General features: G+C 32.7%; 1 protein-coding gene across 1 annotated transcript in view; it reads right to left on the bottom strand.

Annotated features, from left to right (window-relative positions):
- LOC129003290 (phorbol ester/diacylglycerol-binding protein unc-13-like) overlaps positions 1-24,703 on the bottom strand; it is a 177,856-nt gene that overhangs the window by 64,136 nt on the left and 89,017 nt on the right. The window contains exons 4-5 of the mRNA XM_054431580.1: positions 23,778-23,880; positions 18,113-18,230 (exon numbers count right to left, since the gene is read on the bottom strand). Coding sequence (XP_054287555.1) covers positions 18,113-18,230; positions 23,778-23,880 — 221 coding nt within the window. The remainder of the gene's footprint in view (positions 1-18,112; positions 18,231-23,777; positions 23,881-24,703) is intronic.

Consider the following 24,703-nt stretch of genomic DNA (forward strand, 5'->3'; position numbering starts at 1 on the left):
GATAACTGTTTGATTTATTTGTACTCATTTAAAATAATGTTAAAATAGTATTTGATTTTTATGTTGTATTATTGTTTTTTGTTGTTTAAAAGTTGGAACTAATATAGTGTACCTAAATTTAACCATTTGTCGTATCTCAAGCAGTTTTTGAGAAATAAGCATTTTAAAACGATAAAGTCACACCAGTAATGCATGGAGTTTGTAACCATTACCAACACTGATATTATGTTATAATACATTGTCATACAAATGGAACCATTTAATTTATTTACCAAATGGTACTCATATAAGTTTTAGATTTTTAAATTTTTACCCTGTATTATTGTTTTATATCAAAAGTTGAAATCAATGTAGTGTGCCTAAATATGTTTATTTACTGTATCTCAAGCAAATAGATAGAATAGGATAAAGAGGTGTTTTTGGTGTTTTACCTATGAGAATAACATGGGGAGATTTTAAGCCACTTTTTAAAAAATCGTGCTTATTTATACATTTCTATATAAATGTCCAACTCCAAAAATATTTTCAATCCATATTAATGTCTGTATCATGTGAGATTTGTACCAGTTGGTTTGAAATATTTATAAATATAATGTGTTGCTGGAATCACTTTAAATGGCAAGAAACACATAGTGTTGGGACCTCTGGTAAAATATTGGATTTTTTCTAGTTTGGATTAAATATTTGTGAAAAATTGAAAAAATATGTTTTTTACTCAACTATTTTAGCGTCTTGAAACATGTATTACCGAGGAATCAGGCAAATATTTCGTGCCGAAATTATATTTTACCTTACGTGAGAACTTGGAATCATTATTTAAACTCAGTCCTGCTCCACAGTATCATTGCAGGCTTGCTTCTTGTCCCAAGTGGTGAATTGTGTACAGTTTATGTGTGGTGCAAAGACTGGGTTTTCTTTTTAGTTGTGACCAGCTCATTCCTAAGATGCTAGATGGTATCCACTTTGCCTCTGAACATAAGCAAATTGTAGGCCTAATCTTCAGTTTAGGACTTAAAATTAATGTCGGATGCGATGCCTCTTTAATCGGAAGTTTGGGTTGTGATGAGCTCAACCCCTATCACCAATATCAGCATAGATCCATTGAACTATTATGTGTTATTGTACTTTGTGCTGATTAATATGTGTTTGGTAAATTAGCATGGCACAACACACAATCCCACATCTTGCTAATCGTAGTTGGTAGTTTAACTTAGCAACGATAATAACAAATTATTATGTCATTGCATTATTATGTCATGTCGGGGGTCTATTTGGTGGTCAAAGTAGAAGTAGGGAGCATTGACTTTCTACAATCATGATGAGATATCCAGCCAGAGCCTCAGACTGTAATAAAAAAATAGATGAAAATGCAAACTCTAAAGGCCCTGACGACCATGTTGTATACTTCCAGGCTGGAACAACCTTTACTTGGAATATTGTATATAAATTGTTTGTATACATAAGACTCTTGTAGTGAATGTACTCTTTGATGAAAATACAAAATAAAGATGAAAACTACTTTATGCAAAGAAGAGAAAGTAATTGTGAAGGGTAGCTACAAACAATTGCATTTTAGTGAGCAATGAAAGTTGCTATAATTATTGGGATTGTTTTGGGTAAGTTTATAGATGTGCATTGTGTTTATAGGAATTAATCATAGTGGGGATGCCATTTACATCGAGACATATCGATTTAGTTAAAGTGATAAAACGAAGACCATGATAGTGGTGGATAAAGATTTTATTTGTTGAGCAATCGATATGAGAAGGAGTTTCTTGTTAAACAATAACCTGGAAAACCAATACAACATAATGCACTGTCATCCCTCATTGGTATTGTAACTTACAAGCTCTGTTGTTCTTTACTCATTTTCAAAAACATATAAATTATAAAATAAGCTATTTTGTTGTTTATTTTACTGTTATGTATTGTAAGTGTATATATTGAAATAAATGGTTAAATAAATGTAAGTTGAAAAATGAGCCTTATTTTGTCACTAGTTTATTTACATTGATTTGAATCACATTTTTGAACTAACAGATGATTAAATTATTAATTGCGTAACATTTGAAACATAGAGATACAACATTTACATTAGTAACTGGAAACTATAGATCTATATTATTGTATGAACATAATTTCTGTATTTCATATATGTAAAAGCAATGAGACCATGCTAAATTACAGGATTCAATAACAAAGGAAGCTGATATTGTGCTATATACCTGAGGGTGTAAATATAGAGGTGGGTATTTCCATAGAGGCCTAATGACGAATTAGAATGTGAAAGTTCTATGGTAGAAATATCAAGTATGCAAGAGTGATCATCAGAGGTAACATGGTCATCAGGCAATTCATAGAGAGGGGTCAGTCAGGTTGAACTAGTATATTGCAGTGATTCATCCAATATAGAAACAATAGTTACAAATAACCAGAACCAATTACTGAATATTGTAGTTACCAGTTTTCCTATCCTACTGTTAAAATATGAACCTCATTTTAATATGAGTTGGTGAGTTCATGCCCGGTAACATGAATGTAATAATGGTTCTAAATGTATTTATCTTATTTTATGGTAGATTTCACTATGTGTGCTTACTCTATGGTAAAATTCTTTGAGATCATTTAATATTTAACACACTTAGATTAGTGAATAAATCATCAAAGTGCGATATAAATATGCTGGGTGAAACGTATTAAAACTTGCTTCCAGTTTATCTATTAAAGGATTGTCAAACGTCTTGGTTTTGCTAACTATGACCTGGTGTCCCGAAAAGGGCTCTTAAGACCATAAGATGACTATACATAAAGTTTGGACTATTGAATGTGATGTGAATTTATGCATACTTCATCATACAAATGTTACACTATAGTATTTTTACAAGTTCTGACTGTGACTGTGATGTGAATTTGTGTGTATTTCATCACATAAATTTCACTCTATTTTCACTCATTTCACACCACTATTATGATGTGCTGTGCCTGCATGAGTGTGTTGAGCCATGAATATCATAGACTACCAAGCTATAAGGACGTATGCTAGAACTGATCTAACCTCTGCCAAACCCTGAATACGAGCCTGGAGGCACAGACTTTGGACCAAGGATCAATAATTGTAAATAGACAAACCTGTGTGATAGGATATAGAACACTGAAAAATAAAAATGTTAGAAACTTTAGTCTTTTACTTATTTACCCTTATCACCCTCTGTTTTGGAGGAAACTGCCTTTCAACCAACATTATGAAGATTGCATTAATACTCATGATCTTGGTCATTATAAAATTTATCAAACATAAATCCGTATTTGCCATTATTCATAGACCTTTCCTTGTCTATTATGAAAAAGCTATCCAACACTGGTGGTAAAGACTTTTATATTGATGAAATGAAAAGTCATTATTAATATGATTGTTAAATATAAGGTTTAAAATTTATATTGCCTTGTTTGGATAATATTAGAAAATGTATGTTATTGCATAAATGTTTGCGTACTTTCTAAGTAAAAGCAGTTAATATTTTTATGTTGACCCATTGAGAGAAATTGTATACTATTTGTACTATAAAAAGTCTATTCATGCATATCAGTCCAGTAAAAGTTCTGTTACAATCCAGTCATAGGTCAGTCTCAATTGCATCCATAGTTTCTCAGTCAACCTGTCAGTCATTTGGTTACAGTCTGTTTTCTAACTCTTTATTAACCAATATTGCATAACATTTTTTATTTAAAACACAATATTCTATAAAATTTTCATTGGCCAGTTGTTGTTGATTGTTATAAACAGTACTTGATATACAAACACATACGTTGTCATCAGTCAGGCGTCCAAACAATTAAAAAATATCGTTGAGAAGAAATCGGTTGTTGTATTTAACAACATAAAGGTCGATTCACAAACGGTATGTAATAGTTTAATCATGTCACAGTGTATACAACAACTGACTGTGACTGTGATGTGAATTTGATTAGTTGTGTGAAATGTGTGAAAATAGTGTGAAATTTTTGAAACTGCTTCCAGTTTATATGTTGTCATTAAGCAAGCGTTTAAAAATCCAACAATATCGTTGAGAAGAAACCAGCTGTTGTATTTGACGACATAAAAATCAATTCACACATAACACGTCACAGTTCAATCACATCAGTTACGACACCGTGTATACACCAACTGACTGTGACTGTGATGTGAATTTGTGTGTACTTCGTCACACAAATTTTACACAAATTTCACACATATTTCACACATTTCACACAAATATCATGATAGTTGTGTGAAATGTGTGAAATATGTGTGAAATTTGTGTAAAATTTGTGTGACGAAGTACACACAAATTCACATCACAGTCACAGTCAGTTGGTGTATACACTGTGTCGTAACTGATGTGATTGAACTGTGACGTGTTATGTGTGAATTGATTTTTATGTCGTCAAATACAACAGCTGGTTTCTTCTCAACGATATTGTTGGATTTTTAAACGCTTGCTTAATGACAACATATAAACTGGAAGCAGTTTCAAAAATTTCACACTATTTTCACACATTTCACACAACTAATCAAATTCACATCACAGTCACAGTCAGTTGTTGTATACACTGTGACATGATTAAACTATTACATACCGTTTGTGAATCGACCTTTATGTTGTTAAATACAACAACCGATTTCTTCTCAACGATATTTTTTAATTGTTTGGACGCCTGACTGATGACAACGTATGTGTTTGTATATCAAGTACTGTTTATAACAATCAACAACAACTGGCCAATGAAAATTTTATAGAATATTGTGTTTTAAATAAAAAATGTTATGCAATATTGGTTAATAAAGAGTTAGAAAACAGACTGTAACCAAATGACTGACAGGTTGACTGAGAAACTATGGATGCAATTGAGACTGACCTATGACTGGATTGTAACAGAACTTTTACTGGACTGATATGCATGAATAGACTTTTTATAGTACAAATAGTATACAATTTCTCTCAATGGGTCAACATAAAAATATTAACTGCTTTTACTTAGAAAGTACGCAAACATTTATGCAATAACATACATTTTCTAATATTATCCAAACAAGGCAATATAAATTTTAAACCTTATATTTAACAATCATATTAATAATGACTTTTCATTTCATCAATATAAAAGTCTTTACCACCAGTGTTGGATAGCTTTTTCATAATAGACAAGGAAAGGTCTATGAATAATGGCAAATACGGATTTATGTTTGATAAATTTTATAATGACCAAGATCATGAGTATTAATGCAATCTTCATAATGTTGGTTGAAAGGCAGTTTCCTCCAAAACAGAGGGTGATAAGGGTAAATAAGTAAAAGACTAAAGTTTCTAACATTTTTATTTTTCAGTGTTCTATATCCTATCACACAGGTTTGTCTATTTACAATTATTGATCCTTGGTCCAAAGTCTGTGCCTCCAGGCTCGTATTCAGGGTTTGGCAGAGATTAGATCAGTTCTAGCATACGTCCTTATAGCTTGGTAGTCTATGATATTCATGGCTCAACACACTCATGCAGGCACAGCACATCATAATAGTGGTGTGAAATGAGTGAAAATAGAGTGAAATTTATGTGATGAAATACACACAAATTCACATCACAGTCACAGTCAGAACTTGTAAAAATACTATAGTGTAACATTTGTATGATGAAGTATGCATAAATTCACATCACATTCAATAGTCCAAACTTTATGTATAGTCATCTTATGGTCTTAAGAGCCCTTTTCGGGACACCAGGTCATAGTTAGCAAAACCAAGACGTTTGACAATCCTTTAATAGATAAACTGGAAGCAAGTTTTAATACGTTTCACCCAGCATATTTATATCGCACTTTGATGATTTATTCACTAATCTAAGTGTGTTAAATATTAAATGATCTCAAAGAATTTTACCATAGAGTAAGCACACATAGTGAAATCTACCATAAAATAAGATAAATACATTTAGAACCATTATTACATTCATGTTACCGGGCATGAACTCACCAACTCATATTAAAATGAGGTTCATATTTTAACAGTAGGATAGGAAAACTGGTAACTACAATATTCAGTAATTGGTTCTGGTTATTTGTAACTATTGTTTCTATATTGGATGAATCACTGCAATATACTAGTTCAACCTGACTGACCCCTCTCTATGAATTGCCTGATGACCATGTTACCTCTGATGATCACTCTTGCATACTTGATATTTCTACCATAGAACTTTCACATTCTAATTCGTCATTAGGCCTCTATGGAAATACCCACCTCTATATTTACACCCTCAGGTATATAGCACAATATCAGCTTCCTTTGTTATTGAATCCTGTAATTTAGCATGGTCTCATTGCTTTTACATATATGAAATACAGAAATTATGTTCATACAATAATATAGATCTATAGTTTCCAGTTACTAATGTAAATGTTGTATCTCTATGTTTCAAATGTTACGCAATTAATAATTTAATCATCTGTTAGTTCAAAAATGTGATTCAAATCAATGTAAATAAACTAGTGACAAAATAAGGCTCATTTTTCAACTTACATTTATTTAACCATTTATTTCAATATATACACTTACAATACATAACAGTAAAATAAACAACAAAATAGCTTATTTTATAATTTATATGTTTTTGAAAATGAGTAAAGAACAACAGAGCTTGTAAGTTACAATACCAATGAGGGATGACAGTGCATTATGTTGTATTGGTTTTCCAGGTTATTGTTTAACAAGAAACTCCTTCTCATATCGATTGCTCAACAAATAAAATCTTTATCCACCACTATCATGGTCTTCGTTTTATCACTTTAACTAAATCGATATGTCTCGATGTAAATGGCATCCCCACTATGATTAATTCCTATAAACACAATGCACATCTATAAACTTACCCAAAACAATCCCAATAATTATAGCAACTTTCATTGCTCACTAAAATGCAATTGTTTGTAGCTACCCTTCACAATTACTTTCTCTTCTTTGCATAAAGTAGTTTTCATCTTTATTTTGTATTTTCATCAAAGAGTACATTCACTACAAGAGTCTTATGTATACAAACAATTTATATACAATATTCCAAGTAAAGGTTGTTCCAGCCTGGAAGTATACAACATGGTCGTCAGGGCCTTTAGAGTTTGCATTTTCATCTATTTTTTTATTACAGTCTGAGGCTCTGGCTGGATATCTCATCATGATTGTAGAAAGTCAATGCTCCCTACTTCTACTTTGACCACCAAATAGACCCCCGACATGACATAATAATGCAATGACATAATAATTTGTTATTATCGTTGCTAAGTTAAACTACCAACTACGATTAGCAAGATGTGGGATTGTGTGTTGTGCCATGCTAATTTACCAAACACATATTAATCAGCACAAAGTACAATAACACATAATAGTTCAATGGATCTATGCTGATATTGGTGATAGGGGTTGAGCTCATCACAACCCAAACTTCCGATTAAAGAGGCATCGCATCCGACATTAATTTTAAGTCCTAAACTGAAGATTAGGCCTACAATTTGCTTATGTTCAGAGGCAAAGTGGATACCATCTAGCATCTTAGGAATGAGCTGGTCACAACTAAAAAGAAAACCCAGTCTTTGCACCACACATAAACTGTACACAATTCACCACTTGGGACAAGAAGCAAGCCTGCAATGATACTGTGGAGCAGGACTGAGTTTAAATAATGATTCCAAGTTCTCACGTAAGGTAAAATATAATTTCGGCACGAAATATTTGCCTGATTCCTCGGTAATACATGTTTCAAGACGCTAAAATAGTTGAGTAAAAAACATATTTTTTCAATTTTTCACAAATATTTAATCCAAACTAGAAAAAATCCAATATTTTACCAGAGGTCCCAACACTATGTGTTTCTTGCCATTTAAAGTGATTCCAGCAACACATTATATTTATAAATATTTCAAACCAACTGGTACAAATCTCACATGATACAGACATTAATATGGATTGAAAATATTTTTGGAGTTGGACATTTATATAGAAATGTATAAATAAGCACGATTTTTTAAAAAGTGGCTTAAAATCTCCCCATGTTATTCTCATAGGTAAAACACCAAAAACACCTCTTTATCCTATTCTATCTATTTGCTTGAGATACAGTAAATAAACATATTTAGGCACACTACATTGATTTCAACTTTTGATATAAAACAATAATACAGGGTAAAAATTTAAAAATCTAAAACTTATATGAGTACCATTTGGTAAATAAATTAAATGGTTCCATTTGTATGACAATGTATTATAACATAATATCAGTGTTGGTAATGGTTACAAACTCCATGCATTACTGGTGTGACTTTATCGTTTTAAAATGCTTATTTCTCAAAAACTGCTTGAGATACGACAAATGGTTAAATTTAGGTACACTATATTAGTTCCAACTTTTAAACAACAAAAAACAATAATACAACATAAAAATCAAATACTATTTTAACATTATTTTAAATGAGTACAAATAAATCAAACAGTTATCATGAAAATGTTATAAGTCTATACTTAATTCCATTATTTTAAAAGTCCATTATTAAATATTCTAAATTTGTGATTTAATCACCAGACATCCCTATAACTCAAAAGAATTATATTATTTTATATGAGTACAAATAAATCAAACCATTTTCATTTGTATGCCAATGCATTGTAATATAATAATAGCATTAGTAAATAAAGGTCTGATTTATTGTTTAAAAATACTTATATCTAAAAAAAAGGCTTGATATACAACAAAACAGCTAAAATTCCAGCAACCAAAATAGCCTTCAACATAATAATACAGCATAAAAAGTTAAACAATTTAAAACCATTTACCAGTTTCTTTTGTATGTAAATGTGTTATAATAATATAATTTCAACAATAGCAATAGTTTCAAACTCTAGGTATTACCAGCACGGCACTGTCGGGGGCATGACGATGTTCAAAGTGATGCGCCTCCTATCACTTACATGTTTGTCTAGCTTCTAAAAAAAATATTTATAGCATAAAATTTATATATTAAAATTCTTCATAAACTACTGTTTAATACAATATAAATATAATTTAATTTATGCCACTGTATAATTATTAATTAAGGAAAATATAAAAAGGTTACTCAAAGCAAACATGAAAAAGTAAGTAAGCGAGGATTTTTTTTATTTTTCGGTCAGAGAAAAACTTTCAGTGGAAGAAGTATAGATGATTAGATGTTCCTCAATTTTTGTTTCTAACATTTTTTCATAAGACTTTTAGTTTGTCATCGCTGGGGATCAGAAGTAACCTATGGGTCGGGAGCGCGTCCGAGTTCACGTGCCGAGAGCTGGGTTTTAAAAAAAGTGGTCAAAAAAAGCTCTTCATTTCCAGGCTTGTTTTTTCAGTATTAATAACATTTTTTAACCAAAAAATGCCCCCATATAGCCTCTAAAACGCCAAAAATAGGGTAAAACCATCATATTTTACCTATTTTGGGTGTTTTTTCGCCAAAAAATTTCAAAAGTCCTGGGTCCAAAAACGCCGAAAGTGGGGTCATATTGTCCTATTACCTCTACTCATCTGCCTACCGAACAGTGTCCGAGCCCGCCGTCCTGGTGATTGCTGGAGTCATCCCCGTCAAACTTTTGGCGGCGGAGAGAAAGGCAATTTACCGGCGCCGTGGGGAGGACGAGGCACGAACAGAGGAACGCACCCGCACCTACCAGCTGTGGCAGGAGGGCTGGGAACAGGAGACACGGGGACTCTGGACCAGGCGACTGATACAGCAGGTCCAACCTTGGGTTGATCGGCGGTACGGAGAGGTGGACTTCTACCTCACCCAATTTCTGACGGGACACGGCTTTTTCCGGTCATACCTGTTCAGGATGGGCAAAGCCGTGTCACCCGACTGCATATACTGCCAAGGCATTCTCGATGACATGGAACATACATTTTTCCACTGCCAGCGCTGGGAAAGGCCCCGCCTGGAGGCTCAACAATTAGTAGGACTGCTGTCGGTGGACACGGTCATACCGATTATGACGGAGGGTGAGGACAATTGGACCTGTGTGTCACATTATATCCAGGGTATTCTCCGCGCCAAGAAGATCGACCTTGACCGGGATGCGGTGTAGGTCATTAAGAATCGAAATGCCAGAAACGGTGCGAGCCCTGAGGGCTTAGGTCACATGTTGGCCAGACTTGAAGTAATGTGACAAACAATTCCAGGTCTGTGTCCAACAGAGTAGAGGGGGTTTTTTAGTGAGTAGTCTGATAATTTTCAGGAGTCTCACACTACAGGCTGGCTACCTGTGTGCGTAAAAGCATTTTCCCACCTCTCCCTAAAAAAAAAAAAAAATATGTCGGCCTTAGTCACTAACAAGACTACAAGATCGCGCCAATCATCCTACACTTATCCTTCACTCTTATTTGGGTTAAAATACGAACATAGTGGTGTCCCCATCTTAAATAATTTATAATTGAATAATTGTCCGTCTGTATGTATGTATGGATGTATGTCTGTAATATACTGTATATCTCGAGATCCAGCAGATGAAGCTTGACTAAATTTTGGAATTATGGACTTATAGCCCTAAAATCGCGACATCTACTACCTCAGGAAAATTTGTATTTCGCTACATAACTCATTTGAAAATTTAAAAATTTTACATATTGGCCTAATGGGTCGCCAAATAACTATGTTGATTGAACAAAATAGCAAGGAAAAAGTAAACAAAAGACTTGTCGCACGTTTTTATAACAAACCATCTACAGTATAATATACTAGCATATTACAAAATACAGTTCAAAGGGAAAACATCAGTTGTAACTATTGAGCAAAGCACTGAAGATTACTCAATATAGGGGAAAAAAGTTTGGGTCAAAAACTTATTGTTTTACTCAGACCTTTCCCATTAAAACTTAATCCCCGAAGTACTGAGGCATTCCAAATAAACTAATTACATCTGGGGGTTTTAATTGGCATAAAAATATTACCGATTGATAAATCCCAGTGAAAACAATAGACAGAATCTCAAGCTCTTTAGACGTAAAAGCGTGAAAGTGAAAAATTGTTGTCATAATCCATTTTGAAATTAATGGTTTTTACTATATGATATTTTTTCTGTCGTCATTGGTGAGGGTAAAAGTCAAACAAATTAATTGCTAACTTTTACATTACAAAGTTGCTATTATTACATCGACCACATGTATATGGTTTGTAATATAAATGTTTTCATAAATTATAAAATGTCTGTTAACGATATTGTTTTAACGATTAACCCCCAACTAATTAACCACAACCCAATTAACCACAACTTAGACATAACTGGGTGCCGGGCTTAGTATTGGTCCACCGGTACTAAGTCGTAACACAATAATAACACAATCTGCCGCTTTTTAGCGTAGCGAGCAAAGCTCTTATACTACACTCCTGATTTTGTTTTACAAATACTCCTCTTGAATGGATGAAGCAATCATAGACGGCTAAATAAATCTTGTGACCTTCCCATTGCAAAATATGAAATGAGATATTTAAATTATATCTTAAGCCCAGTCTCAGCAAACATGAAAAACGGGAGGAAATTTACACGTAATCCAAGCCCAATACCAATTAATATTCAACAAACCATTAGGAAAATTGTAAGATTTTCACTATTAAAAGACAAGGAAAATGTTTCAGTTCATTTTTGATTGGCACTGTTATATGAGTAATACAATACCCCCGCCACAGCAAATCTGCGGATTAAGCGAATTTCCACTATTCAGATTGGCTTTTCACTCAAATATTTCCTTAAACTAGAAGTAAAAATGATTTTCTTTCTAAAAATATTAGTAAATTAATCAAAGTCAAGTGTAGTATGAAATGAATAATTTTAACTCTATAGACATCCCAGAAACAAAAGAACCCTGGGCCAATTCGAGCCGTGCAGGTTTGAAGTGTACGCCACACCTACCGGCGCAAACCAAGTGATCTTTCCGTTTCTGCGCAGATTGTTTTGTTCTTGGGATGTCTATAATCAAAACTTATCCATAACCAAGCAAACTACAACAGTTTACTTATTATTCTCCATAAGAAAAATATAGTTAGCCTAATTCCAATTTAGGTATATATTTTAGAATTTTCTCTGTAACCACTAAGCATCTTACAACAATGCGTCAATAGGCTAAAATATCAAACTGTTCGTCAAATTTGCGTATTGATACCCTTAGCATCATACTGTATGATGGAGGATACATTTCTAGGTTAACTGTTTGTTTCAGTTATCAGGTTACATCTTAATTTGTAGCTGATTTAAGACCTTTCATAAACTTTATCTTGATTCCAAATACTCAAATGTTTTTTTAGCTTTATTCTCATTTCCATCACACCCGATGTCGTATTTCTATAACCTATTACCGTGATCCTTACTACGGACTTATGTATATATAAAATAATTCAAAAATATCCAATAGAAAACAATGTTTATTGAAAAAGGTTTCATAGTTGATGCCCCAGGATCTCCTAAGTCAGGTGATTCTTGATGCGTCTTTCAATTCAATTTGAAAACTTTCTAAGATTCCTGTTGCTTATGCTCGTGATAGGTTTGTTTCGTCAAGGTTGGGTATTTCTTGTCAAGATTGGGTATTTTTGTCAAGGTTGGGTATTTGTTGTCAAGGTTGGGTATTTGTTGTCAAGGTTGGGCATTTGTCTCCACATGGTGTTTCTTTTCGTTTTGTTGCTGCATTTTCAAATTTCTGCTTCATTTTTCCTTCCTCTGCAGCACCTTCACCCCCAGATGTTGTGGGGGTGGGAGAAAGGTCTTGTCAATCTATTAGAGCAGGTAACGGATGAAAGGAGCTGGTGGAGGTGGTCAATCGAATAACTTACCAATCAAATAACTGGTCCAAAATCCAACTTATTGTCACGAAAACACCCACACCTGCCAGCACCACCAGAATACGAATCACGTCCATTGCTTGTTTACTGTTCAGAAATATTCAACTAAGAGTAAATTTTTATTGATGCCACTTGTAAGATATATCTCTGTAAAATGATTTGTTTCTATGGATACTTAGTTCTTTGCTGTATTTTAATTTTGTCTATGGCAACTACTAATATATCTAATTGAAGTGAGTGGATTTAAAAATTCTTACCTACCGGTTCAAATTTTTTTACCTACAAGTTTACCTTAAACTTTAATCTGATACCCCTGCCGCAGAAAACCTGCAGACTAAGAAAATTTTAACTTGTCTGATTAAATTTTTAATAAAATAAGACATACTTATTCCCAATTTAAATCACTTTAGATTCAACGAGTGCTTAGGTTTGCTGCTAAGGGGAAGGTAAAACGTGTTTTTTGGCGATACGTCAATAGTAAAGGCTGATAAAATAAATAAATTTGCCAAATGTTATCAACATACTTCCATAAACAAGTAAACAACAACAGTTTTTATTTTCTCCATAAGAATAACATGGGAATTTAAAATTAAACTTTTTTTTCTCCGCGACCGTTAAGCGTACAATAGTGCTTCAATATACTAAATTATTTCTTTTTTTAAGCTTTACAAAATGGTTTAGGAAGAAATTGCAGAATTTTGTTTTCAGGGTAAAAAATGGTAAAAGCCATTTTTACCCCAATAAAACCGCCCATAAGCCCCCGTTCCCATGGCCGGATTATGCTGGTTTGCGAACTCGCTCGAATAAACGTAGGTTTACACGTTTGTACCAAATTGGTGGTGTTTTTTTTTACCTCTGGGGGACCTCAAAACGAAAAAGTAAATTGGTCCTGGGTCCAGGTCTTACCATGAGACCTACGGTAATAGCTTATTTCCTAAATGGGAAATTCGCTAAAAAGGTTCGTAGTTTAATAAATATAACCAGTATATGTTTAGATTTAGGTAAAAACTACAAATGTCTGCAGAATGGGTGCCCTAGATTGCCACTATTCAAAATAGAAAAACTGTTTAGGCCAATAAACATAATACATTTCATAAGATATCATAGTTTTTTTTTCACCCCACCACGACGGTAATAATCTCAAACTACTTTGACACATTTCTACATTTTCAACAATAAAATAGAACAAAGTAAGGAGGAATTAGGGGGTGGGAAGGGGGGATTTTTCTGGGAGGAGGGGGGATTATGTTGTTTGTTCTTTTTTCTATGAGTTCAAAAATCCATGCGCAACCCTTATTTCGTATTGACGTACTCTTTAATCTACCACTATACTTTTGTTAAAGGGATAAACCATTATTAAAAAATTTTAATAAAAATCTAGCTTGGCTCATTTATTTAAGACTGTTCAACCCACCAGGTAGAGTCATTAGAGGTAAATGACTGACTGTGTGATTCGTTGTTTGAATCCTCGAGTATAACTAGTTTCATTTAAAGAACCTAGAGAAGCATCTAGTTTCATGATTCGCACAGTTTCATGATTGGTGCAGTTTCGTCTGATTACCTACATCTAAACTTCAAATTACTTTCCATGCCCACTTTAGTGAAACTTGTTATGAAAACATTATTCAATAAACATTAATTATGGTGAATTCAAAATGCACATTGTATATTGAATATTTATCTGTATTTATGGTTTTGTATTTACAACTTTCCCGCACCGAAATCCGGGACGCTAGGCTAAGCTAGCAACACAACCAAACCTTTGTAATTGCGCTCGATATATTCCTTAATCATTCATGAAACCCAGAAAAAGTAAATTTTTGAGATTTAAAAACCAAAATATTTGTCGTACTGGAGGGAACAAAATGCATTCGTATTTTCAATACGTGTTTGGGACCTACCTACAACGGCTTGTTTTAGAATAAGGTAAAACACTATGCTGGTCTCAAACGTTTTTGCGTTTGTGGATTTGTTCGCTAGTTGCAACATATATTCAACATTTTACACCATTTTAGACGATTTGTTTTAATATTATATACGTTTTAATAACAAATGGTTATAAATGAACATGGCCATTTTCAAACACTAAAAAAGTATAATGGATAGCTCTATGCAATCCAGGCAAGCTTAGTCGGCCAAAATGTTCCAAGCAATTAACTACGTTCGTTTGCATCGGTGCCACCAAAGCTTTAGATTACAATTTATTTATATTCCTGATTTGGCTCGCAATACTATATGTAGAGGGCACAATCTTGGTATATCCATTATCTGAAGTCATTATCTACTGATCATTTGTCTCGAAAAAAAAGAAATACGCTCTAAACTCTAAACAGCAACGTTAACTACATAGCTTAACTTAGAATAAATTTATTTTAGTTGTGTTTTTACTGGAGTAAAGATGCCTTTTACCATATACAAATGTAATAAATTTGTCCTTCGTAACAAAAGTTATAGTTTTTTTGCAATTACGTTGAATATTGAAGTATTGGCTATGTTCGAAAACTTTCATCTAAATACAATAAAGTTAGTTATTTTAATATAGTATCTACTGTAATATTTAAGAACATTGTATTACTTATTATGACGTATACTTAAAAGTAAAATCTTTTTTCGAAATAGAGTTGATGAACAATCTATGGTATAATAAAGTTCAATATTTCGAACAATATATATAATATCCCTAACGCAGCAAACCTACAAACCAAGTGAATTTCCATTTCCCTGATTAGATTTACACTAAAATATCTCCTTAAATATATTACATTTAATCCCTATTTAAATAGCATTCGTTTAACGAGTTCTTAGGTTTGTTGCAAAAGGGAGGGTTTAAAGGTATGTTTGTAAAATATTAATACGTAGCTAGGATCAAATAAATGCATTTTCCAATATAGTAAATCATTAGTTTTTTAAGCTATATACAACTGTTTGGAAAGAAATTGTAAACTATTATGTTTTTAGGGTCAAAAAGGGAAAAACCAATTGTAATCCCATAAAACCCATAAATATATAATGTATATCTGAATTCGAACGGATGGTGTTTTTGGCCTCTGAGCACCTCAAAATGAAAACGTAAATCGGTCCCGGGTCCAGGTCTTACTAAGACTACTATAGTAATAGCTTATTCCCAATATGGGAAATTCGCTAAAAACACACAATATGTCAATGGATTTTAAGCTAATATTAGAAATTTAAAAAATGAATAAAAGAAAAAGAATCACCACCCTTGGATGGTAAAGAATTGATGAAAGTAGCCATCTTTCGTCTTAAAACTTGCTACTCTTAATGAATGTTTGAAGTAAAAGAGAGACTCTTTTTACAAAAAGCATGGATCTGATTGTTTACGTTTAAGTTTAAATTAAGTTATACCTTTTACTCTGCAAGGTTCTTCCATTAAGAAACACCTTTAAACTTTATAATGTAATCGATGTACTTGGACTGTTACTCTTTTTAAATCATCCTTTGATCATGTCAAACTATAAATTGATTCTTGATTAGTATTTTTTCTTTTACAATGATATAATAAAAATTTAAATGTTTCTACACTAATACTGTATACACTTACAAAACGGTAATACACATTGTGTAACACCAGTAACACAAAATCATTAGATTGGGTAGTCGATAAAAATGTATATAAACAAATGGATTTACTGTGTTATAATCTTGTTATTTTTTACAAAATTATTCCTTTTTATCGATGACATTCGTCCTAAGTACGTAAGCCCTGAAGCATACGTTACTTAGGCCTACCACGATTCTTTCACTCATTAATTGAGAGTCCTTTAGTATTTGATCAAATAAGCTGCATCTTCATAATCTTATTAAGTACGTTTAGTACTTACCTACAACTTTTCCCCTACTAATATAGAAACATAAAATTTTTACGTTTGCATGAATATGTGACGTTCACACAATAAATGTTATGTTATACCCTCTCGTCTCGTGACGTAATAGTCTCTAAACCTTCACATAATGACAGTATAATGTGTAATGAAGTTGTACAGTATGCAATAGTATGCTTGTCATGACAGTATACAGATTTTTGACATCATACAAACTCATAACAGTATACAGTCAATAAACGTTATATCCTCATGGCAATATTCAGTCTTATTATAAAATACAATGTCATGTAGATATACATAATTTTTACTCCCTTTTAACCAATATAATCAACTAATGTAATAACTGTATCAGTTGTATATGTTTCAAAGAGTTAAATCACCTGTATTACACGGAATATATGAATATCAAAATATCAACTTTAATAAGGAAAATTGCTGGATTCGTGGAAACATCAAGAAAACACCTCGCAGTCTGGATGGCATAATATAATTTCAATTTTGTGATATCATTTTATTATCGTCCATTCTCAGAATTCATAATAGAACATAATTTAGTTGAGCTAAATTGATTGTGTAGTATGTGCTACATTAGCTTGAGTGTAATTATTGTTTGATGAATACAAATATTCAGTTATTATATTAGATGGCCTCTTAAACAATATTGAAGAGTATTTTCGTATTCTATGTAACAACATCCATTTTGGTAATAAACAAAAAGGCATCTGTGTTAAGATTTTAAATAAATACTCCTCAACAAAATATAATTTTTTACTGAAATATTTATAATCCAATTACAGGCTCAACACAATTATTTAAAAACTTATAAGTTAACATGTATAAAATAGTATAAAAAAGAGTGAAATTCTTTACTTATTTATTCCGAAAAAAGAATTTTTGCTCCCTATTAGGAGATCCCTTTTCTGTCGACGATTGATCAATTACAATGGTTATTTTTATGTTATAGTTACTTAGAATATTTTTGTGATTTATTGATAATCATTGCCTTGCCCTCATATTGCCTGTGTAGGAACCCATCTGTGTTTAAGACAAAAATATTTTTAAGAATATGATTTTAGTTTGATTTTCAATTATACGCACAGGGAACGAGTCGTAAAAAATATGATTGCATTTTTAGCCATTATTATTCTGTTAAAACATAACGCTGAGGGGCTACTGTGTAACATAGGCACTGAATATCTGTTTATTTTGTAAAATTATCATAGTCTAAATAAGTTCTACGTCTGAACACGTTTGATGGTGTATGTTTCATCAGGGTAATCACCACTTAAAGAGCGAGGCGTGGTGTACAACTCCATTCGGTTCAAGTGCCAGGTACACAAAACAAAAACCTCCCCCCCAAAAAAAAAAAAAAAAATAAATTAAAAAAAATAGGTACTGACCTCACTGGAGTAGTGGACGGAAGGCAGAGGTAGGAAGTGGTAGCCAAGGGCTCGGTCCCAGATCATCCCTTTACTCCAAACCTCGATCAGCAGCCCTGTGTTTACATCGTTCGTCTCACTGGAAACAAATTAGGAAAAAATACAATAGATTTATGGAAAACACTCTTTGTAACATCCAATAAAAGTAAACGATGCATAGATTGATAGTAGGTTAATGGGTTAGGAAATAAAGATATCTAGTTATGACGAAACGAGTGAAGGGAGATTGTAGGCTTGAATAAGGAATTGATCACAAAAAAAATTAAAATTCTAAGCATACTGGGCTATTTAGTTAAAGGTAAATGAGTAAAAGACGATTGTAGGCTGTAACAAAAAATGTTTCTTAATGAATGAATGCCTTCTGAATACACAAATTAAGAAGGTAAGTCGAAATAGGTGAAGGGTGATTGTAGTTTTCAACTAAATGTCTTTTCTACATATAATGGAACATAGAACGAAATAGGTGGATGTTGGTTTTCGGTTTGGAGTCAGAATAGTTCACTCATGAATGAGTGACACTTTAACGTAACAGGATGTTCAGGACATTTAGTTAAAGTGGATATGAGTGGAGAATTGTAAATTTCAAATACGAATTCTTTATAGATTACTACATTCTCACTGAATACATTTAGTGAGAAGTTCAGATGGAATTAAAGGAAATACACAGCTTGTTATACAGGGTGATAAAAAAGTCCCAGGACAGTTAAATATATACGGGGTACAAAGTTACAGGGCATAAAACTCTATTTTAACACATTTTCAGTGATCCAATAACTCTTCAGGGGGGCGGCCCACAAGGAGTCGGAAGAAAATCTTAAATAAAAGCATAGATCAAAATCAAATAAAAGGTCTTTTTTAGTAGAATACAATGCCGCAAACCGCACTTCAAAAGGTTGATCCTGCGCAAAATGGCAGATGTTCAAAGATTTCTTGAACCCGCTATTTTGAATCTTTGAACGACTGCAATTTTTTACTCAGGCATTCTTTTGAGCTTGAATTTAAGGCATCGTAATCTACTAGTGAAGACCTTTAATTTGATGTGCATATCGACCTATGCTTACGTTAACAATTTTCTTCCGATTCCTAGGGCTGTGCCCCCTGATGAGTAAGCGTATAATAGCAATGTAAATTAAATGAATCTTTGAACAACTGTCATTTTGCGCAGGATCAACCTTTTGAAGTGCGGTTTGCGGCATTGTATTTTACTAAAAAGACCTTTAATTTGTTGTGCATATTGACCTATGCTTCCATGTAAGATTTTCTTCCGACTCCTTGTGGGCCGTCCCCCTGAAGAGTTATTGGATCACTAAATATGTTTAAAAATAGAGTTTTATGCCCTGAACTTTGTACCAAGTATTTTAGCTCTATCTGCATTATTTTTTTAAATATTTAACCGTCCTGGGACGTTTTACCACCCTGTATAAAGGATTATGTGATTTTGGAATGCATCCAATAAGAAGGTAAGGAAAATTAATGAACATTCAATCGCTGTTAAAACTTGACTTTAGATTTAATAACAGTCATTAGTAGATGTTAAATGAACTCTCAGTTAGCACGTGTTCTACAACTAGCTTCACTCAACAAAACTTTACTGTTGACAGTCAGTGAGTCACCTATCAACAACTAACAGTGGTGCACAACAATACATTCAGTAACACTTGTTAGTAACTTGGTAGTGAATAATTTCTGTCAGCGCGTGTATCATGGCTGACTTCACTTTTAACGACTCAAAAAGTCACCTTTCAAAGTCATTTGTTAAAACGTTAACAGCAATATTACTCTAGGATGCTTAACAAGTTTGTCCAGTTTAAGCTCTTAATAATATTTTATTGGCATATAAATTATCTAACAATGAAAGTTTGTAAAATTATGTACATATAATGAGGATACGAATTCTGTTGTCCTTACACGGGGTTTTCACTAATGGAAGGTTGTAATGGAGAGGTGTAGCTTCATCAAGTGTCAAGGATATAGACCTCCCCAGGATTATAAAACAGTGTCTATTAACCATTAAACTCTCGTTAGGCCGTCCTTGATGAAAAACCTAATGAGAAAATACATAATGAGATAATACTGGCTGGAAAACATAGATATGTCCTTGGGTGTACAATAAGGGTGCCTAGAACGGTCTAGGTTGACTTATACGTGGAAAACATTATAATGTGTACCTACTTATAAATCTCTTGAATCCCTCTACTTGGACGCTTATTGCAGTTTAGAATACACTCCTTGGTAACCAATAAATATGTCTTATTATCATATTCGTTACATTTTAAATTAGATTTATCGTCCAATTCGTTACATTTTATATTAGATTTATTTGGTTTAGTGGCATACATAAAAAGTTATTAACGTTCAAAATGCCGTTTTTGCATCTTGCACGATTGCACTAGTATAAATAACTGCGATGGTTAATGTTTATTTTTTTATGAAAAATCCATTAACGTAATGCGAGAACTTGATCATTCAAATAAGTAACTGGGTTTTTGGTTCTGAGTTCTTAATGTTGATTTTAGAGATCATAATAGTTTAATATAATTTTTTAAAATTTTTTTACTCATCTTCCATTTGAGAACTTGGCTTAGTGAACAATCTAGTACATAGTACATAGTAGTAAAGCAGACCTAAATAAGAAAAGTGTGACAAGGAAAACTAGAATATCAAAATTATTGTGAGGTTATTCAAACAACAGCACACGCTTTATGTAAGAGTTGTGAAGTTGTGGTAAAAACTTGTGTTTGGAACGCTGGTTCAAAGAGAAGAAGTTAAATTTAAGTGTTAAATTGAAATAGAAGTACTTTATGACAAACACCTCCATGGAGCTCCATAGGGATCAGTTCTTAGCCCTTGTGTTGTTTATAAATTTTACTCTCTTATCTACAAGAAGTACATTTTCTTATTTTTAGCCCTCAAAACATAACCTTTCTTAATTTCTTTCTAAACCATTTCTTGGAGCGTATAAAACCAACAAGTTATTATTTGGAGGGTTGTAGCATGCACGCCTAATAGGTTTGGAGAAAACTTCCAGAATATGTAATTTTAAAATTTACATGTTATTTTAATTGTTCATAAATAACCTGCTAAAGTTTGCTTTTTACGGAAAAATGTTGGTGAATATATTTATTTTATACTAAGCTATCAAGATTTCACTAAAACCCGCTTTATCGTCTTCCCTGTAGCTGAAAAACTTACGTACTCGTTGAATCCAATAGTATTTGAATAGGGATTAAATCTGACATCTCAAAGGAAGTATTTTAGTAAAATGCAAATTCGCTTGGTCTGCAGGTTTGCTGCAGCGGAGGTGTTTAATATTGTCACAGGCAAAGCCGGACGGGATCTTTTGGTTATTAAATAAGAATACGTTCTTTCAAAATATTAAGGGTTTAATTTACGGAAAATGTATTAAAACAAAAGTCTTTATAAATAGTAAAAAAATTCACTTGTCATCCTATAATCAACATGAAGTTGTTGTAAAAGGGATTAGGGATTATTGTTTGAGTTGGCTAAAATCGACTACATGTTTTCTCATACTTCAGCGAAGTTTCTACATTTTCTAATTTTGACTTGATCAAACCAAATTACTAACTTCTATACCAGACAAAATAGTATTAAAGTTGGCCAAAAGAATCAAATTATAAACAACAAAACTCCATCTACATATATCGGAGTAGCCTGATAGTTGTTATGCTTTCTTCAGATGATCCACGAGTATGATAAATCTTTAGAGAAGTTTATTTAAATCTATGTATACACTTTTTCATAAATGTTTAAAATATGGCCAATTAAACTAAATTGAAATAGTCTTTCAGCCTTGTAGTAGGCTATTACAGCATTTAGACATTTTGATTTACTTACATCAATTCCTATACTATTATTCCTCATATATTGTATGATATGTAAACATTTATTTATATTCGAAATGTTAATGCTAACAAATACCATGAAGTTTAGCACCTTTTTAACCCTAAAACTGTTTACGAATATGGCCAAATGTTCTTCTAATGCTTCTCAAATACAAAAAATATTGAACGTGTGTAAAATTAAGACAACTCATAAATCTAGTAATTTTGTAATCTGTGGACTAAAATCATCGTTTAACGGTACTAGTATTACATTAAAATAACATGTTTAAATTAAGACTATTATTTCACATACATCGACATAATTTTGTAAAAAAAAATAGTCCAATTAGAGCAGCCTGTTACACCAGAAACTTATTTATCATTACTTGGCTTAACTAACTAGGGCGTTCTTGATTATATCTTTAACACTAATCAGTATACTGCAAAATGGATGCTACTGTAACTAATTTTGTGAAGCAAAAATTGGACAGACTCCAAGTTATGTTAGAAAACAGACTCTTTTAGTAATGTTTAAATAATGATAAAACCCCCGACGACTAGCTGTCATCTGGCCGGCGGATTGTTCTTCTGAGTTATTGTTCTAAGCAAGTGAGACAAATTTATTCAGATGTTTACGTTTGTTATGACTTGAAAAATGAAATAGCTCTCTCTTCCAACACCTCGTTTATCTTGCTCATATTTACTTAACGGGATACTTTTTGTGTAACTGTAAAATAATCAACTGAATTTTAAATAAATTATGAAACCTTTCTTTGAAAACTTGAAAGATAATTTAGTCAACTATGTAATATTGGTTTATTACCAAGTTAAAACCAAAAATCTTTGTGTGATTAATTGCACCGTGACACTTAGTATCGTAAGTATCTTTCACTACTCATTATGAACGTTCCATTACGGGGCTTAACAGTTGTTTTCCGGAAACGGCTTCGCCTCTCTCGTAAACTCCTATCTTGCTGTCAAACTGGTCACTTTCGGGATTTGTAGTGAAATTACGCAGATGAGCCTGCAGTGTGAGACTCCTGTACGACGATACTACTCACTAAAACCCCTCTACATTGTTGGACACAGACCCGGGATTGTTCGTCACGTTTCGTCAAGTCAGGTTATCATGTGACTTTAGCCTTGAGGGTTCTGGCCGTTGCTGGCATTTAGTTCTTTTATCGTTTATGACCTCTAAAGTTAGCTATCTTTTTCTTGTGTGGTTCTACCAAAGACGTTTATGAATTGTCTTCCCACCTAAAGTTTGACGGTAATGAGACCAGTAACAACTAGGATGGTGGGTTCGGGCTCTGATAGACGGATGAAACACTACATTTTATACCCAACCTACATTATTTATAACGTTTATACGAGTGTGATATGTATAGCGTTTGGGCGATGCATGTTTTAGCTATTTATTCAACTGTTGAACATTATTTAACCTCATGCAATACAACTGGACATGTATTAAGTCAATTTGCAACTTAGACAACACACATAAAAAGGTTTTAGGTTCAAATTATGATTAGGAGTCTACTTAAGGTATTCAAAGTTAGTGGACTGCTATAACACTATAAAAACACTCACTATGACACTCCGACCCTAATCCAGGGTCTATTCTTGTGTATATATTCAGGTACATTTTGGTAGTTTTCATGTGATAAAAGGGTATAACTATCTAAATTTTATAAAATAAGAATACCTAAACTCTTTCTCTTAACTGGGTGGCATTGATTAGTACACTATGCAACGATTTTACCATTTATTATACATCTTATACTTACAAGAGGAAGTCTTGTTCCCAGCACGGATTGGCCCCTTTTACTGTTACCGTCGTTGACTTGACATTCTGCAGCTTGAGCGTGACGTACGAGTCATTCTGTGCGGCTGAAACAAAACACAAAATATTTAAAAAATTTGTGAAACGTTCGTTAAATACGAACAATTTGCACGGATAACAATACTGTGTGTACATAACAATTATAAAAAAGTTTTCCTTCTGTATACCCCACAACAGGAAATATAATTGTCCTGAATTAAGTGTATAATATCAGTTCCACCGGGTCATTTGATGAAACTGACCCAAAGAAGGCACCTTTATGTACTCCTCGACCCAAAATCAAAACCAGGTCATGAAGTTATGAAGGTATGTAGTTTGAGGGTATTATAGTAGCTTGGAAATCATATTTTATTTTTATTTCATGATATAATTTGTGATTGATTGTTTGCACAAATAATTAAAATAATGCATTTTTTTGACAATGAATAATAATGATTACTAAATATTAATTGTCTTTAATGACGGCTTAGAGTAAGATAAATTAAATTGGCATACATATGGAAATAAATTATTTCCTAATGATGTAAAAAATGACGTAATTGTATAACATTAAGATTATATTTGAAGTCAATAGCTCCAAAAGATTACAACATACTGTAGTGTAGCAATAAGATCAATCACTTAATTTTGAAGATAGAGTTATTTTACCTTAATTCTTCCAACATAGCAACTTTGGAAGCCATTAAGACAGATCCCTAGGAGATTTTCCAAATAAAACCCTATAACTTGAAGACATATGAAGAATTTACCCATACAACCTTTTTTAATGACAGGACAAAATCAAAACCAGTGAAAATGTAAGTGCGAATGTATATTGTTGTTATCAATCAATGTTAGAAATAATCCATACCATTATTGTATTTTACTGTC

Source organism: Macrosteles quadrilineatus, unplaced genomic scaffold, assembly GCF_028750875.1.
Source record: "Macrosteles quadrilineatus isolate MER2022 unplaced genomic scaffold, UCM_ALF_1.0 Scaffold_9__3_contigs__length_116548681, whole genome shotgun sequence".
NCBI classification, from domain to species: domain Eukaryota; kingdom Metazoa; phylum Arthropoda; class Insecta; order Hemiptera; family Cicadellidae; genus Macrosteles; species Macrosteles quadrilineatus.